Source organism: Mesitornis unicolor, unplaced genomic scaffold (assembly GCF_000695765.1).
Source record: "Mesitornis unicolor isolate BGI_N332 unplaced genomic scaffold, ASM69576v1 scaffold11996, whole genome shotgun sequence".
Lineage (NCBI taxonomy): Eukaryota > Metazoa > Chordata > Aves > Mesitornithiformes > Mesitornithidae > Mesitornis > Mesitornis unicolor.
The window spans coordinates 17,717-37,092 of NW_010190335.1; the positions used below are offsets into that span (position 1 = coordinate 17,717).

A 19,376-nucleotide genomic window follows, 5' to 3' on the forward strand; every position below is an offset into this window, starting at 1 on the left:
TGGTAGGAAATATACTTCAGTTCCACACGGCTATTTTGTGAGCTGTGTCCTTACATTGTAGAAACTGCTACCATTAAAAATCAGACCGATTAACAAACTTACATTCTTTTTCCCTAATACAAGCCGATAGAGGTTAATGTCTAGACACCTTTCGCATCACTTCATAGATGGAAGCACTTTTTAAGGAGAATAAAATTGTTTTAATCCCATAAGTTACTGAGTAAAGAGCTGGCTTTACTGAAAATGCTATATATTTTGATGTACACTCCTAACCGACTGCAGAGAGAGGTGGCTGTAAAAATTCATTGGCCGTAACAGCAGATATATAGATAATGCCCTTTGCTTCCAGAATATGGATCATAGCGAGAGCAGAATAAGCAGTCACGCTTCCGTTTCAATTAATAGGCTTGTAATACTCTAAATTGAGTCACAATCTTGCAATTTTTGATGTGAAAAGAAGCAAAAGGGTTTACTGGCAGGGACGTGTGCAGAAATGGCTTTTTTTTTTTGTTTTAATGAAAACGGGGAATGCTCACAGGAAGCCAATTCTAAATTTGCAAATGCATGTTTTTAACTGGAAACCCGATTCCAAGAATTTCACGAGAGTCCAATAAAAATTAGGCAGGTTCGATTTCCAACACCCAACACTTAGAACAAATGGATCTGCAGGCCACAGGTTACCTACTGAAATTCCTAGTACGCAGTAATGACGAACCAGCTCGACAAAGCACAAGAGCATTTCTTAGAAATCCGCAGAGAGCAAGAAAGAAAAAAAAAACCACCCAACCAACCCTACAGCCTCATTTTGCAAACTTCCCTGCAGAGGCAAACTGCTCCATATAAAACCCTCCAATAATTTTCAATAGGAAGTGAATGTTAAAATAAATGCTAGTCCAAAGCTTTGTTCAAATTTTTAGCTAGAATTTAATATTTCTCCTTTCCCCAGCTCTAGGATGAAGAGCTTCAGTAAGTGCTCAGAAAAGGATACTGGTAATAAAAATTAATGCAAGCCCTCAGCTTCTCGCTCTCAAAAAAAATGCAGTTTTTGGAAGGTAACTGAACCAGCGTGTCTCCTCAGCGCATCCCAGCTCCGTGTGCCTGTGACACCAGGACATGGCAGTGCTCACACACAGATCTCGCATGCTACCATTCGAACAAGACTTTGGGCTTAACTTAAGCCAGCTACAAATACACTGAGCCTCCACGTCTGATCGTTTAAACATCTACCAAGTAAACACTACAGGAGGTACCGAGGAATCATCAATGAACAAAAGTGCACGCTAAAGAACTGCAGCTATAATTGCAGACAACTTCTTTGTGGATACACAAGAGATTCTCTGCCTTTCCCGTATTCCAGTGCTTCCCCAAACACAGGCAGAAGTTTTTAACACTTTTTCCCTAATGCTAACTATTCCAAGAAACCATAGCCCATGGAGAGCTGTCCCCCAGAGACTGAAAGGGATTGCTGGCAACCCTTTTCTCTGGCTCAGGCATGCGTCTGTCTGGAGGCCCACGCAAGCCCAGTGACCTTCAGGCCCAACACCTTCCCCTGTGCACACTGTTCTTAAAAGACCTTTCCTGCCTCCACTGAAATCACAACCACCTTTTCTCTCTTTTTTTGGTGGCATGCTGTAAAAGCAAACCCCTCTTCTGAATTTCCAAGTACATCCTGATGCAGAACATGGCCGGCCACTTCCTAGGTCAACCTTCATAGCTGCAGAGAATCAGTCATACGGGATAAAAGTGATGCCCTCCAGCATCTCCCTGTTTTTCTCCTTTTACTGCACCGAGCACAAGAAAATGAGAATGGTCTGGAGGACGGCAGTGGTTCATTTGCCCGAGTTTCCTCTACATTAGGACAAAGAAAGAAGGAGGGGGAGAAACCCAGAGACATTAAGAACAATGTTGGGAATAGGTCTTTAAATCTGTCTCTCCAAAGCCTGTACATTCCCAGCCTTGATAGCTCTCACATTACACAAGATGACATTTCTCTCCATATTGTATTATAATTAATAGGCTACTGCAAGACTTTACCAGCTCCTACTTAATAGCATTTCAGTGCTGGGAAGCAGTCATCAGGTAATCTGGCCATGATCTACTGTATCCTTTCTAAACACAGGTACTAGCTGCCAAGAATGTCCCCATAAAAAGATTTCAATCAATACCACTCGGCTCCTACTTTCAAACGCTCCAGGTCTAGGAAGAGAAGAAATAAAAAAACCAGTACCCTCAAAACGAACAGCAAACTGGCATATGCATCGAGTATGCAGATTGAAGCGAGCAGATGGGAATTCATTATGGCCTGATCTTGCTCTCTCTTTTATACTTTAGTAACTTGAGTAACTTTGGAAAAAGGTCTCACCAAGCGCGCGGAGATTGCGTGCACAGAGGGGGTTAAACCCATGCAGATCTTTCCAATCCTCAAGCTGCGCTCTTGTTGCCAAACAACATTTCAATTGTGATTGGTACAAACAGTTGGGTTTCAATGGCAATCTGTCACGGAGGTTTAAGCCCAGTTTTTACTGATGCAACCTGCAACTTGCTGGGTGGTTGCTGGCTTTGTTATTTATTGGGAGAGAAAGAAAGGAAACAAAACCAATTCCAGTTTGGTGGGTTTTTTGTCCAGTCTGTAGTTCAAGGACTTGCTCTGCAGTTTGTTTCTCCGTTTGTTTTCCCTATAGTGAAATTAATGAATTGGGAATAAAAATGAAATCTGCAAATCCCAATCAAAGCACAGCACCTGCATCTCCATGTAACACTTTCTAAAGAAGTAGAAGGTCCTATGCGATCCGATTGTAGCAGGGCTTCTGTGCTCTCCAAGAGCAAAGGCTATCCAACACAACCTGCAAATAGTTCCACTCCTAAATTAAAGCAGAATTGATGACTCAAAAACAAAAGGAAGTCACTGGTTCAGCAAATAAGATGTCAACAAGAGAAAAACGGTCAAGGCTCGCATCCTGACGTAGCTGAAGTAGTTGGGGTAGTACCATTAAATTCAACTGAGCTAAGAGGATCAATGCTGGCCAAGGAGTTGGCTCCGAGCATTTTCCCAGCTGCAAGTCTTAAGTTTAGGCTGTTGCCAAGAGGTTAACACTGTGATAATAGAATGAGAAAATATTTATATAGGTATATATAGAGATATCATTATATTTAAAGAACCCTTTGCTACTAGTACTTTTGTAATTTTAAAATCCATAATTGTAAAACAAAATTATTTCAGAAGAGCAGCAGAACCTCTTGAGTAAACTACAAACTCTCTCACCCACTCCTAGGCCACTTACTGTCCTAGAAGCAAGTTTAAATGTGTTTTTTTTCCTAAATGCTATTTCTTAAAACACAGGGGGCGACTACATAAGTAAGGCTCCCAAGGGTCTCTAAGAAGCCAGTGAGTCAACACATAGGCATGGAGTAACAGCAAATCAACAATTCTAAAAAAGGTGCTTCATAAGTTAAGGAAAATAAAATTACAAAGCCTCGGACTGACCACAGAAGGCCCTCAGACTTATGAAACTAAACTGCTGTAACGTGGTACAGTGTTAAGACATACATTGCTTTTATTTTTTTTTTCCTTTTTGTTTTTTTCTCCATTCTAGATGAGCAATACACACTGAACCCAGGAAAGCAGCTCACTCTAGAAAGTAATTTTGAAAGAAATATCAGCTTTGATTCGTGCTCCTAAATCCTTAACGGTTTTGCTTTAAAAATAACCGTTCATTCTGCATAACAACATTTCCCCCCTTTACTCCTCCAGCCACCAGAATCCCACATGGCATCTACATGTTTGAAAAAGGCTCTCCTCTGAAATGTTTCTACCTATTTGTCTGAAATTGTAAATGAGTGGCATCTTGTCAGGACTTGAAAGCACCTAGCAGGGTTGAGCGATATCCCAAAACAGGACGTGATGTACAGCTGATTGAGACAGAAACCGACTGCCTTTCAATTCCCACAGAAAGCAAGGCGGGTCACTCACTAAAAAGTGACGGCAAATACAAGCCCCTCTTTTTTTATCCCTTCCCTTCCTTCTTTCCATTCTTAAGCTGGGCAGAGAAAATGAGGTTGGGTCCACAAAAAAATAAGGTTAATAATAATAATTAAACAACAGCAACAACAACGACAGCAACAACAACAAAATAGGCATCTCAATGTCTGAGGAAAAGTGGGATTGTAAGTGCAGTATTTCTTCATGTGCAGTTCTTCTACTTCATACAAGTCCCCTTTGGATGAGAAGGCCTAGTGGAATGTGTGCTCCCCTCGGACTATGTGCGACGAGAACTCATAGCGGTCCTGGCTTCGGTAGCCACAGATGTTGCACTCTAGCGGGTCCCGGTAGCCGTGGCAGCCCATGTGGATAGTGTACATGACATGGTCCAGGAAAAGGACGCGACAGTGCTCGCACTTGAAAGCCCTAATCTGCTCCCCTTCTCCGTTGATGACCTTGTAGATATCCTTTAAAGAGCCCTTAGAAGCTTTTGTAGCATCCAAAGCCTTGGCGTCCTCCTTCATATAAGCCGGGCTTGGCTTTCTCTTGGGATTTAAGGCAGCGTTTCCTTGGTAGGACTGGCGGTCTTCGTGGCTGCTCTCTGAGTCAGTAGAATCCAGGCAGCTATTGCTGGGGGAGCCCTCTCTATCCTGGGTTCGACTCTTTGGTCTGATGAGGGAGATCGGGCCATCCATGTTGTTCTCGTGACTGTCAGCTGTTTCCCTGCTAATGGGCCTTTCTATCCTGTTAGGATGATAGACCTGAGCGTAAGCTGAGCTGATGACCGGGGCCACCTCTGCAATTGTGCTTGGTGTGTGCTGCATCAGGGGGTGAAGCGCCTCAGCTCCAAGGTAGGTGATTGCATTGTTGATGGCTTGGTCCATCATGTGAGACTGCATCAGCTCAGCCTCCTTCTCATAGGTTAGGTTCATATCAAAGGGAATATCTGGATAGCCAAATCTCATGAGCTTTTCACCTAAGGGACAAGAGGAAATGAATGAGAAAAATCAACGTAATCACTCCAAGGTTTCACTGTAAAAGGGATGGGGAGGGACAGAAAAACCCCTGACTTGGGGTGGAATTCACTCCAGAGTCCAAAGTCAGCCTCCTTCTACCTGTTTACTGACCTCCTACAAAGTTTCTGTCCTGAGATGGGGAAAACAGCAACCTCACCAATAGCTTTTTTATTATTCCAGGTGAAACATGCAGCTGCAGCAACCTCCAGACTGAGTCCAAACCTTCGACTGGACCTGACTGTGCCCATGCTTCAAGTTAGGAAACACACGTTAACTGGCAGAAAATGGGAATGAACCACTGAGGTCAAGGAAGCTCCTCCGGTTTAGTTCATTAGGACACACTCTCCCCAAATTAAAGAGGGCAGTACCACACGTCCCCCGCACTCTGAGGTGCCTCATACACATCTTACAGCAGGGCAGCATAGTGAGAAGCCTAAGCAACAGGTACAAGGGCTTAGTACGGTGGCAGCTTTAGAGCCACAATAGGGAAATCCTTCAAAAAATATAAAATGACTGCATGCTGCCACAGAATGGAGCGAGTTACAGGAACACCGGGGGCTGAGCGACCTTCTTGCATTCAGGCTATGGTATCTTTGTAGCTGTCCCCAATGTTTTGGACTGAGAAGAAAAAGACACACACACCCCAGTGTCTATTTAGGCAAGGAAACAAACAAGTATAGCTTAGTTTGATTGGTAAAAGGCAAAATCAACTCTCATTGACACAGGATAAATAAATACATACTGATGATGAAGCTGGTTGATTCATCACTATGTGAATCTGAATTGACATCCTTGCAACCTTTTTAGATCAATGGCATGGCAGATAGGTGAAATCAGAACCACACGCTGGCAAACTGTGCTAGTCACAGAGCACGTTATGCATTGCAGCTCTCCTCTGAAGTTCACAAATCTACCGCTGCTTACACCAGGGCTCAGCTCAGCAGCACTGCTTTTCAAGTGACGGCTTTAGTGTGTCAGTACAAGGAAAGTTCATACAACTCTTTTTTTGAAATAGAACAGGTTAGATGTAAAACTAGACACGTAAGATAAAAGATATACACGTTCACGTGTTCACACACACAAATATTAGCTGATTGTTGACAGTTAACTTTTTAAGCTGAATTTACAGATTTCTGTTGGTTTTCATTGTCTTTGTCGCTTTTTAGTGCCTCAGTACATATCAATGGTGTAAGCTACTACATTCAGGGAGTCACTACATACAACTGGTTTGGCTATCCAAGAATTAAAGAGCAGGAATCTTCTATCACCTTTTGCCAAAATTGCTTGGAACAAAATGTGCATAAACCACCATAAGAAAGAAACAGAACTGTAAACCCAATGCTCTTCCAAATAGCATTAGTACTTTTCGACACAGCTATCACTCAGCATTTCATTTTTTAACTATAATAATTCATTCCACTTAGTGTGGCTTATCTTGAAGCGATGCCTAAAGTGAGAAATCATTTTACATTACCCACGGAACAATCATGTTATCCTTAGAGAAGATGCGTCACTTTTGCTTGGAAACTTAGCCCTGATTAGCAAGGTAATTAAATGCAAGTCTAAAGTGAAGCACGTGAACATCCGCACTCTCTTCAGCAATACTACTTATGTGCTTCTGACCAGACACCATGTTCACGCACTTCACTACGCTTCCCTCCAGCTGGCTGCATTTCGCTTAATGAAGAAAACTCTTCCTTTGTTCTACATGAGACATGTGGACAAAGATGGGGAAGGAAGAAGCAACCAGTGCTACAAAGATGGCCTTGGTAATCTAACGTGACCCAAGGATTATTTTTGCCATCAAACATCCCCTTTGCAGTGTTTCTGCCGTGGGCTGGCAGACTTGCTGTGACGGCTGTCCTGCCACTGACAGGATGGACAACTCTTTAACACAAGGTGGCTCTGGCCTCACTGGAAATTGAGCAGCTCCTTCCCAGGTGGGGCCGAAGTGGGACTGGAGGAGAGCTCCAGGAAGTGTGTGGTGTGTTTGGCACAATGAGAAGAAAGAAATGAAAGTGGAAAAGTCCACTGGTTCCTGTCACCAGCTCTGGCCACCCGTATCGTTCCCAAGTTTGAATACAGAACTGGATGTGGTGAGAGTCTGATCCAGCCTCCTAACACTGCCCTTTCTGGACTATGTGGATGAAAGACGCTAAGCTTATTCTTTTTCCTTTTATCTTCCATGTTTAGTTACTCCACCACAGACAGCAGGGCAGAGAAAACTGTAAATTGCCAGTGACCTGAATTATTCATTCTTTTAATTGTGAACCAGTTCCAAAGATGTCACAGCCTTAGAAATGGAGTGTGACATAAAAAAACTAAAATAAATGGTAACATGGGGAGGAGAGGGCATAAAACACAGAGCTCAGAAGAAACATTAACAAACCAGCCCAACGTGGTTTTCAATTTTAACTCCTCTTCAGTCAAATCTGTACTTCAACCTAACTAGCTAGATTCATCATTTTGAATTGTCATGCAAAATTGTGCTGAAATCCTATTTATTCCTTCCCTACATTAGTGAAGCAAGAGAAGAAACATTCTCCACTGTGGTCATCCTATCATATGACATGAAAAAAACCCCACAAAACAGGTATTTGAAGCTAGGTCAAAGCACACAGACACAGCTGTCCTGTGGTACCTGTAGTCCATCTTGTCGAGTATCAAAGCAACTCCAATGCCGGACACTTGGGAGAAAGCTGTAAGAAACCTTGGAGAAAGCAGTTACAGAACTTACCACCGGGTAGGTATTTTCCTGACCCCCGTTAACTAGAAGTTGGCTCTAACTTTGAAGCTGGTTGGTATTCATCTGTTCTGAGATGGCTGCGTATTTTTAATTGTTACTAAAACAACCGTGGTCTTATTGTAAGCCACATAAATGTCTCCTTTTGTATCCTGTCAGTTCTTAACCTCAGTGACACTCCGTGAGAGTGAGCACCACATTCAAATTGAAAATACAAGAATCTGTTTTGTGTGATCAGCTCTAAGAGGGTTGCTTTCAATCTCACTAGGGTTGGCTTCTCCCTTCACTGAAGGAGAGGCACAAACAAGTATTCGGTCTCCTGTGCATAATTAGTTATACTTTCTGCCTCTACAATAGCTTTGGTAAGACAAGTAGCTCAGTAGCAGATATATAACCAAGTCTCTCACTCAGATATTAACTCTGCTTGCTGTATGCTGCTTCCTTTCGTCCTGAAATTTCAGCCAGAGTAGAGCCTGTGGTCCATAACCAAGGTCCCTTGGAGACTGGTGATCAGAAAGAGCAGTAAAGTGTTGATAGATGGAGCATGCAAAGATTTTTGCTTATGCTTACATGACCTTCTCATAAACACCATTAAGTTGTTTTGGACAGATGCCACACTTACAGTATGCACAGGAAAATTTCCTGCAAGCAAGAGAACCATTACAAGTTCTTCCTGATAGAGTTGAACAATATTTCATTGGGGAGAAAACGGGAAGAAAAGTGAGGTCATGGTGAAAAAAAGAAAGGTAGCAAAGTGGAGAGTGCTGGTGTTAAAAGTGTTTCTTGTATAGGTGCATCTAACAACAAAGTAGCATACTCTACTGAAGAGAATAATAAACTCCTATAGCCTATCTCAGGCAAGGATTTCCAATCAGTCAATTTGCATTTGAAGATAATACCAACATATGGTCAACTGCGCGTGAGTGGACAAGTAAAAGAACTAAGATCGCTAGCTACAGCTTTCAAAAATTCACTCAATTTATATCACCCAAAAAGTGGTTTGCCTCAGTTGTGCGGTACGCTTATAATCAGTAAACCATACTGCATGGGTACCCCGGAATTTAAGGGAAAGGAGCAAGGTTTCCAGCCCTCTCAGATGAAGTCTCTAGCCCCTGCAAAGGTAACCTCTGAGGAGTATCGCAAACTCAACTTTGTTCAAGTTTGTGAACAACCTGGGGCAAAAAGAGTGAGGGGTGTGAACCGCCCTTCTTCCTTTTGAGGCTGTACAGTTTCTGAGGTCTAGACACACCAGCTTAAGTGTCAGCATGGTTAACTATTTCACTGTTGATCACAACCTGCAAGAATGTACAGCACTTGCTGAGACAACACAGGGGAAACCTGCGATGATGGGGCCATGTTTACAATCTCATAAAGCAATATTTGGCTTGACAGTAGAGAGTTCTGCTCCCATTTCCACCCTCTTCAACCCTCAACTGTTGTCACAGCAGGAAATTAAATCAGAGTATAAACCCTCCAGTTCTTATCAACTTCACAGGAATTCATTTCAGACCACTCAAAGACAGTGGTCTAACAGTTAAGCTTTTATCTCAGAAGGACTAATAACTATATCTGAAATACTGTCATCTCCCAGCGTTCCTCCTGGGGGTTGGGTTCTTCCTGACCCAACCTTGGCTTAGCGCTGATATTTGGGAATGGTCAGGTGACTGAGAGCAGCCAGGTCAGTGTGTCAGTGCCCCCCAGGTGAGCTGCCGCATGCTGCTAGCCCCCTACTATTCAAAATTATGTGGTTTAGCTTAAAATCGCCTTCAGCGGTGCTTTAACAAATCCATCTGAATCTGCATTTAGCTGAGGGGCAATGACTTCTCTAAATGGCTGCATTAATTGCTTACAGGCTTTGATCCTCTCCCTGTAAATGTCCTCCGTGTTGGCAGAACGTGTATGTGACCCCCTTAAAATCTGCACGAGTGTCCTTCCAGGGACTGATTGTGGAAAATGTGTACTACATGACTTTGGAGTCTAGCAGCACACACTTGAGCCAAATAATTCTCTGTCCCAGCTCCTCTCTTAAGTTTAGCACTGCCTCAGTAGCAGCAAGAAGCAGCTTCAAGCTTCAGCTCAAACCAAATAAAATTCCCCACACTGTCTCCTGTTACAAGCAGAACCATTTTAAGATGTCAAAATATGAATCCTGGGCCTAGGTAAATTTGGTAGCCAAAAGTCACCCAATGCTGTTTTATATTCATGCACTAGTAAGTTCATTGTGCGCAGAACGCTGCGCCTGTGGCAAGCACTTCTTCCAACAGAAGCCTCGTGATTTTACTTCCTCATGTCGGTATTGGACCAGTAGTTGCCAACTCTCAAGAATTTAATATAAGCTTTAAGTCTTGAGATACTTGGGGTTTTTTAACATACACGCACATATAGAGACAGATAATTATATGAGAGTCTTAGTTATTATTTGCTGGAGCAAAGGGAGGGAAGGATGACAGGTCTAAATCTCAAAAAAGCCAGAGAAAAGTTAAAAAAAAACCAGAACAGCCTTAAGGCACAGTCAAAAGCTCAAGATTTTCTAATTCTGGGCACCTCACTTCTGAATTCTCTGGGTCAGTAAAATGAATTCAACAATTTTCAGGACTTCTTGCTGTGATTTAACCATCTCCATTGTTGTCCCTCCCCATCACAACAAAGCCCTGAGGGTGCTACTTTTCCTCTTGTTCTTTTGGCTGTTACAATTTACAAGTGACCTATACCTACGCACTAAAAATAATAAAAGGCGTATTTCAAGCTTACCCACAAACTTCTGTGGGGTGGAGCTTTTACGCTTTCCCATGTTGCTTGTCAGCTTCTCTATAACAGCAGGTCTCTCAAAAGGCACCAGAGAAATATTGTTGTCCATCACAGGCTCTTGTTCCTTACAATCTTCCATAGGCGGTACTACATAAAACCAAGAAATCGTATCAGACAAGTCTGGTCTACACTTCACAGACAACACAAATCACTCGAGCCCTGCTAATGGTGCAACACGAAATACAGCAAAGTGTAGGAACACACTGGGCATCGACAACATTCACCTTTAAGCAGAGCCATATTTACAAAACCCCTCTTTGGGACCATCTTCTTTAGCAGAAGCCCAACTTTAAGCATTTTATTAAAGGACTTGTTTTGTTCTGAATATTTAAGGGCCCCAGTGAGGGGGGAACACTTTTGAAAACTCACTCTGTAGATCACATTTTGTGTTATTCTCCCTTCAATACAGTCACCTGTTACCAGTGTAACTTTTTGGTTACCATTCTTTGTGGATTCCCTTAATTTCACACTTATCGTACGGCACACTTACTGTTCTTACTTTCTTTCCATGCTAATCTCAATGACTAAAGAACACACAAGGCATTGGTGACTTGCATTTCCTGGGCCCGGCTGCGCTTTCCCCAAGACCAAGACTTCCGGAATGAAGTATCTGTTTGTCAAAGTGTGTTTCCTCTTTCTCTATGTGAGACTGTAAAATCAACACACACTGTACTAGGATTACAGGATTAACATCGTATGGGAATTCCCTTCACAATCAGTTGCAGAGGCTATCAATTTTTTGATCATATTTTATCCCTTCAAATACAGACCTAACAACCAGTGAATGCAAGTCTTCTGTGTCTGTCCTCCACTTTCTGGCATCAGCAGGGAGCATTCCTGTGCTAACTACATCAGGGAAACGCTCATATATTGTCTTTGAGACAATAACAGGAAATTAATGACCCCTTCTGTCTTTATTCATTTCACTCTTTGCTGCTTGTTGGGTTATGGAATAAGGTGCTAGAGCAAAAGTAGTACAGGAATTGTGTGGGCTACCGACCAGGGTAGCCACCAACTTGCACAGGGCTTGCGATATACGTCAGAAGTGTGATTCCACGTGTAGCTCTTCCCACTGCTCTGCTGCCATGAATCTAATACACGGCCTAATTGTCCTGCATTCATCTTCATCAGGGAGCAGGAGAAACGTGAGAAGGATCAGCCACTAGTCTGTGTGCTACAAGGATGGTTGAGGTGTAAAAATTACTTGAGGAGGAGAACGGATGGCAGAGAAATAGAAACCGGGATGATCTTGCGAAGAGTTCCTACAATTTGTAAACAATGAGCAACCCATCGCATTCTCTGTACAAGATAAATGTTCCAGAGTCACCGGTGGTTTTGCACAGGTAGTAGAGAAGCACTGAAACCCACATCTTCTGGTAGTCCTCCTCTGGTCTCTCACCACAGCAGCCCTTCTCTGGCTGAAAGTATTCACAGATACCTTCTTCCTGAGACTGTGCTATAAATGAGCACCAGCAGCCTGCCATCCTCCCATGTCACTTTACTCCCCTCAGGATCCTAATAAGGAAGAATCACTCCCCCGTTATTAAACATGCAGCTGTTTGCTAGCACATTATCCATGAAAAATGGGGTGACAAAAACCTCGTCTTTGCCTTCTTTTGAGTAAGGAAGAGCAAATACCAGGCAATGACAAAACAGGGTAACTGCTCAGGTGAACTTCTCAATTCAGACATTCATAACAAGAAAACATGGCAATTTATTAATTTGATTCCATTTGTGCCTCTGCTGCTATGGAAAGCTGAGTACTTTGAGGCTTAGAAACTACCATATGCTATAAAATGATTTACTCTGCTGCTTTTTTATTTGTACAGGATGCTCCCCCTGAGAAACACAATGGTTTCTCATTTACAAGGCAGTCCTGCTGGCATCAGTGAAAGAGACAAAGAAAAAGCATAAATATGAAATGAATCTAATGTTGCAACAAAATGGGATGCAATGTTCAAGTGACCCAACTTATGTCCAGCGCAGACTGGGAGGTCTGGAATACTTTAATAGCTGAGGCTAAATTTTTAAGGTTATTTAAATACTGTGCTTGGTCAGGAGCTATCTGCACTAGTTCTATTCAAGTATTTACCGAGGAGATTTTGGAAGAAAGGAAAGATTACGTCTGTTGATTTTCACTGGGAACTGGGGTTTGCCTGTCCTTTTGGCTTACCAAAAATCAGAATGTGCATGCACATGCACGCACACCCTGCGTGAAGCCCTGGATACCCGTGCAGTGACAATACCATCCTCCCTGCCACGGGCCAGGTTTGCACGAGTGCCACTTGAAGAATTTCCAGCCGTTGGTGTACGGGACACACGAGGCTGGTGGTGGGGATCTAGGGAGGCGCAGAGGGCTCTAAATCACTCCTAGGAAAACTTCCAAAAGTTATGCTGGCTTTGTAGGACTGTACTTGCCCACAAAATCAGTTTAAAACCTGCTGATTACTTTCACAGCCATCTGATTAAGCCTCAAATGTAGTGACATTTGTATGCCTCGTAACAATTAGGTAATAATTAAATAATTCTACTGTTGGGCATATGTGTGTAAAATTTCCTAGACAGAATTTGAAACCTTTCTTCCAGGAAAAATGAATAGTGCTAAAAAAGACATCTGCTCTTCTCCACGTCAGGCAAAATTTCTGCTTGGACTCCTTTTAAAAGTAAAGTTATCACCAATAAAAGCATTTTCTTTTCTATCTTTCATGCTGCAAGCTCTCTCTCTTACCACAGAACTCAACTCTATAATCTGGGACATGGCTCTTTTGCAACAGCATCACTGAATCATGCCAGTATTTGTGTTACGATGGGAATAAGTTACTGGGATGTGTTTTGTTGTGTAGATTTCTTGAGAGAAGGGAGAGATGGAAACCATTTGAAACCATTTAAATTGCATGCAAAACTGGACCAGAAAGGTGAGACGTCACATTTTAAAAACCCAAGGAGTTAAGCTAAGGATCACATTGCCAATTCTAGATGCATTAATTTTCATTTTAATTTAAAAATGTAAAAATAAAGGACAAACAGCCCAGCCTGCATTTTTCTTTTGTGAGGAAAAACAAAATAAAAAAGGGAAAAAGCAAACCGCTCACACACAACCAACAGTTGTCACAAATCAGCTGTCCCGTGCTAGAGGCTCATGTGTACACGTTCACTCTGCAGTAAATGCAATTTTTGTTGTATTTTATTGTACTTCATTACCTTGGTGGTGGAAGCTACGGAAGAACAGCTGACATGTTATAACTGGCTTTGATACAACAACTCATCTTATGCTGTGAGCTTATGGTCTTCGCTCAGGAAGTTTTTTTTAATTCTAAAAAAATTCGAGTGTTTAGTCCATGAAAAGTGCACAGTTGAGTATGTTTCTGCTCAGGTATGTCCTTCATCAGCTAGCAGGGTGTGCTCCTGGACTGCTGATGTAAATTTTCACCATCTCTGACACTGTTAATGTCCTCAATTGCAGTTAACACCAAATGTTGTTTCTAAGCAAACACTCAAATACACAAACCTGGATCATCTTCAGAACAAAGTCTTTACTCTCCTGAAAACACCAGTCTCTCAATCACAGTGCTCGCAGTGGCTGTCTTTTAGGTTCTGCTTCTTAATTCGTAAGACAGCACACATACGATTAAAAAAAGTTTATGCTGTTGCAGAGAGGAAAGAATAGGGCAAAAAGAAGTAAAATAATTACCCAGTGTGTGTTTTACTGATAAATAGTTTTGTGTGCAGACAACAGACTTTGGGCTAAGTCTCAGCTGGTACAAATAAGTATTACTCCAACCTCAATTTCCTTTCTTAGGCTTACAATATTGCAATTTTTAAAAAGTGTGTGTATGCAGAGAACTGACAGGAAATATTCCCATAGACCCTGGTGTGAAGTCTCCTGTGGGACCAGCGTTTTAACGATATTTTGAGCTGCTATGTAAGAGGGAAGGACATGAGGGCATTGTGTGTTTTATGTGGAGCTGGCCTTTGAGCTTCACACAGCCTAGGGCTAGGCTTCTTTCTCTTTCTTCTAAAAAGAGCACCCTTCTCCACTCCACTTTAAGAATTTCCCTGGACTTTTTGCTTTGTGGAGATGGAGAAGAACATAAACCACAGCTAGTCTTCAACATTCCTTCCTGTTCATTCCCAAAAAGGTCATGGTCTTGGCATTCTGAGGCTGTCGCTTCTGTCACCCCTACCACGCTGCTAGCTAGGTGACCACAGACTAATTCCTACCTCTGGGGTCAGTATTGCTTAGCCGAAAATTGCCAACAACAAAGTCCTGGGAGCTCTCTTGCAGCAGCTACCGTGGTGAGCAGGGAACAGAACCCCAGCCACCAGGAGGGGCAGCTCAGCAAGCAACCAGCACCCTGCAAGAGGATGGAGACATCCAGAGACTGGTACATTCCTGCCCACACACTGAAACTAGCCCTCCTTCCCCTCCTCTCATTTCCCCTTGTGGCTTTAGTCAGATGATCCAGCCATCTGCAAGACAAAGATGATTAAAATTAAAGGCCTGATCAGGCCATGGTGAAAGCACCCAAGTAGATGTCTGCAGCATGCCTATAAACTGAGCAACTTGAGCACAATGCTTGAAAAAAGTCCAAGCTATTGAGAGGCTGCCTCCAGTTTTCTGGAACAATTCATATTCATCTCTGCAAAATTAATTTTGACCAATGTTAAACATTGGCCATATTAGTGGAGACGCAGCATAGCCACCTGCATCCTTATAGCAGGATGCTGGCAGGGATAAGAAAATCCCCACCTCTACCTATTTGGTACACAATGGTGAAGTTGTGACCAGGAGTCACACCAAAATGCTTTCAGGGGCTTCAAAACACTCAGCAAGAACAAAATACCTTAGAAGTATTTGGAAAGAGAGTCAGAAAATCTTAATCCTAATGTGATTCAGAATAAACCAATGATCCGTATCTCCAAAGCACGCATTCACTCATCCCCAGGAATATCCTTCCCATGTGTGACATGGGAGAAAAAGAAATGAATACATTTTTCAGGGTTAGACTGAGAACTAACTTTAAGCTGAGTAATCATTTGTATACTCTTCCCTTTATAGTCCCAGGGGAAAGGACTCTGCTGGAGATCTCTACAGGTTGGTGAGCAGGACCCTCAATGCTCATCTGCATGGGTGGGATTGATGACGGGATGCAAGGTGAGATTTATTACTGGTCCCAGCTGAATTTGGAGCTCCCTGTCACTGCCTGTCCTCATTATGCCCTCACTAAACAGTGCAATGAAGACAGTGGATCAAACATCCCTTAAACGTTCACCAGGGGAGATGTAGGCATACGTGCTCAGAGGAGAAAGAGGCACTAGTTGAATTCAAAGTGCTGTTTTAAGCTAATTTCGTTGAGAAAACTAAAGTGGTTGTGTGAACTTTTCTTTTTTAAGCTGAAGCAAAGTCAGTCATGCTGTAAATAAAAGAACTGTCCACATGGGGTTTGCACTGGTTTAACTTCAGTTGGTGGAGAAATCAATGGAAGGTTAACTATTCCAGCTTCTTTGGACAGATAAGGTTAAGGACCTACTCCTCTTGTCAGAGCATTAAGCCGCTTAGAAAAAGCTTTAGATTTCCTCAGAAGTACACTATCAACAGAAGGAGACCCAATTTTAATAAATAACTGAATAAGAAACCCAGACGTTGAGTGGAATTTGGGAGGATTCTCCACAACGTGACCTCTGAAACATCCTGGCTGTCACAACTAGCTCAGCCTACTGCGATTTCCCTAAGGAAAGGCTGACTGAAATCACCACCCAGCTGGTGAATCATTTTGTTGAGAACGGTGGTTAAAATCCTGCTATCAACTGCGTGCTCCATCTAACAGACCAAGCACACAACAAGGACCTGCGAACAGCAAAGCCCTGAAATCAGCCTTTCCACTGACTTTTACAAGTGTAAAGTCAGGCCTAAAGCAGATAATGACCAACTTCAATGCCTTTAAAGTCATCCATTACATTTTAAAGGTTGATTTTAGTCTCCAGGCTGTCTACAAAGATAGTAATTACTTCATAGAGCTGCATGAACATTCTGGCAATATGTATTAAATACATTTTAAATGCCTTTGTAAGATAAAATTGTTCATGGAAAAGCACTCTTTAACATTTTTTTCTGACTTTTTTTTGTTTTCCTCACCAAAAAATAGCCCATACTAGAAATGCTGAATAGATTTCATTTCAGTTTGTATTTATAGGTATTTAGAAACGAACTTTCAAAACTTTTACATAATTCATTTCCAAATGAAGCCATACGATTCCACTCACCAATGAAAAGCAAAATGGAAAAAAAAAATAGAGCAAATATTATTTCACCTTTTCATTTACCTACAATCTAACTTCTTGGTATGCTTTGGTATATGGTAATTTTTAATCAAAATGGAAAACATATACTTTTTCTATTTTCTGATTAGTAATAAATTCTCAATACTTCAAGCATCAAACAGCTAAAGACTACTTTGAAAAGTGAAGATATTCAGTTTTAGAAGAGTTTCTGAAACGCTATTTTTGAAGTTATAACAATTTTTAGACAGCTACCATTCAGTATTTAGTGCAATAGATAAGCCTACAACCCTGCAGTCTAAGACATTATGCTCATTATCCATACTAACAGCTATACAATTTTTTACAAACAAATTCCGAGTTTGACATTTCTTGCTTTCGACAATCTTTTTGGCAGTCTTCAGTCTTTATGTATATTAACACATGCAGTGTTAGTTAACATATTAATACGAACGTGTAAATGCATATCAACATTATTTTGGTTATAATTACTTCCATCAACACTGTTAAATTCCATTCTGCTCTGGAGATTTTTATATCTAGCCCTCCCTTTTTTTGGAGATAAAAGATAATATTAGAGAGAGTGGAAAGAATGACCTCTGAATACCTCCACCATCCTTATCTCTTACCATTATCACAAAGTATGGGGAGGAGAATCATACATTTTATACTCGGCTTAGTTAATTTTAGGATAACTCTGCACAGGTGACTTTGTTTTATTTTCATGTCTGCATACTTCTACATACTAAAAAGTGAAATACCGACTTAAAAAAAAAGAAAAATCAGCAAAAGGAGTGCTGTTAAATTGGACAGAGCGAGGATTTTAGCCCATCTTTTCTCCTCCTGCCTATCTGAGTATAACCAATCTGTAAGACAGAAGTGATGAAAAGCTGAAAGGAAGGAAGAAAAACAGACAGAAAAAAAACCCGCAAGAGATGCTCCAAGTCCAAGAGACCTCAAAAGACGGTTTCCACCCACCGTGGTGACTCATGACCTGCCCGGCAGCCTCCATACTGACATTCTGCAGATAGTTGTGGCAGCGTTCCTTGTGCTCCTCCAGCGAACTGCGCTGCTTGTAGCTCCGGCCGCAGTAGTTGCACTTGTGAGGCTTCCCCACTGCAGAAAGAACGAGAGCATCAGGTCAGATCCACTGCAACCTACATTTTGCTATATAAAAAAAAATATCACACCTTCGCAACAAACAACTCTTGCAATGGAAAGACACCCAAGAAAGGTTACTCAAGTCCCAGGCCTTTTTTCCCAGCCCCGTTTTCCCACCACACACACCTCCTCCCACCAGCCGGGTACTTCGCCCCATCCGTTTTTCACGCTGATGCGCAGCATCAGCAGAAGGAAAAAGAGGCGGACTTGTTGGTCGCAAAGCAAATAAACAGACGACGAGAGGGGGAAACAAACTGAACAGCTGAATCACACCCCAGCACTGCCTGCGTGTCACCAAGTCTCGTGGGAAAGAAACTGCTGAGACATTTTGCCCATGGCATGAGCAGTTGCCTTCACAAAACCGAGCTGCCCCAGTGGCCTAATTCTGCTCCCAGCTGTGGGAAAACCCATTTCGTGGCCCAAAGGAGTTGAGTTTTCATAGAGGCAACTTTGCCAAAATTACCAGGGGAAGGTTGGAAAATAAAACACAACAACAAAGGAAAAACCTTTGGCAACAGCACTCTTACATGCCAGGACTGAGCTGCTAGCAGTCACTCATAGAAATAGGATAATATTAAAATACATATAATATAAATCATACAATCATTAAAGTTGGAAAAGACCTCTAAGATGATCAAGTCCAACCATTACAGACTTGATATGTGTATATATATCTATAATGTAAATGTATATATATAAAATGTAAATGTATAAATATAAAAATAGAAAAGCACACGTACGATGAAAATCAAGCTAGATGAACGCAAGATGTAGCTCCAATTTTCAATATCTACTTTTTTTTTGTTTCACTACTCAGCAACATTATGAACAAATAGCAAATGCCTCTTAAGACATGCAAAACCTGGCACCAGATTCTCATAAAGTATATCCCTTTCATAGCATGTCATTCAGAAACTCCAATAATAGCCTAATCCAAGGCCAGAAAGCTAGCCAGAAGTGTATCCTGCCAAGTCATGATAATAAAGGTTTTTAATATAATTTAAACTTGCAGAACATGAACATTTATTCTCTAATAACTAAAGAGCTATTAAGTCAGTCCTGCAAGCCCAGTAAAACACCATCGGCTGTGATTTTCAGAGCTGGCTGAGGGATGGGGAAGCTCAAACTTCTTCTAGAGTTTTGAAAATCTTAGGTAAGAATTTCGGTTTCTGGCCAAAGAAACTGAGAACATGCTCTGTTGGATAATGTACATGTTTCTATTGGGTTTGTCCCAATATTGAAAGCTTGTCACTGTCTTTTATTTAATGAAATCCAAGCTGTACCAATTCCAGCCAAAATGCACCGTCACTACTGAGATGGGAAAGCTGCAGCGAGGACACTCTGCCGACAGGAAGCCGGGCAGAGGGCTCCTTCGCTGGGGCTGAAGCCC

The 19,376-nt window shown here is 41.9% G+C and overlaps 1 protein-coding gene across 1 annotated transcript in view; it reads right to left on the minus strand.

The window, feature by feature from the left end:
- Positions 1 to 3,937: 3,937 nt before the first annotated feature.
- IKZF2 (IKAROS family zinc finger 2 (Helios)) overlaps positions 3,938 to 19,376 on the minus strand; it is a gene marked incomplete at its 5' end in the record, with an annotated part of 49,349 nt that continues 33,910 nt past the window's right edge. Inside the window, 3 exons of the mRNA XM_010186374.1 lie at positions 3,938 to 4,955; positions 10,490 to 10,633; positions 17,804 to 17,941. Coding sequence (XP_010184676.1) covers positions 4,231 to 4,955; positions 10,490 to 10,633; positions 17,804 to 17,941 — 1,007 coding nt within the window. The remainder of the gene's footprint in view (positions 4,956 to 10,489; positions 10,634 to 17,803; positions 17,942 to 19,376) is intronic.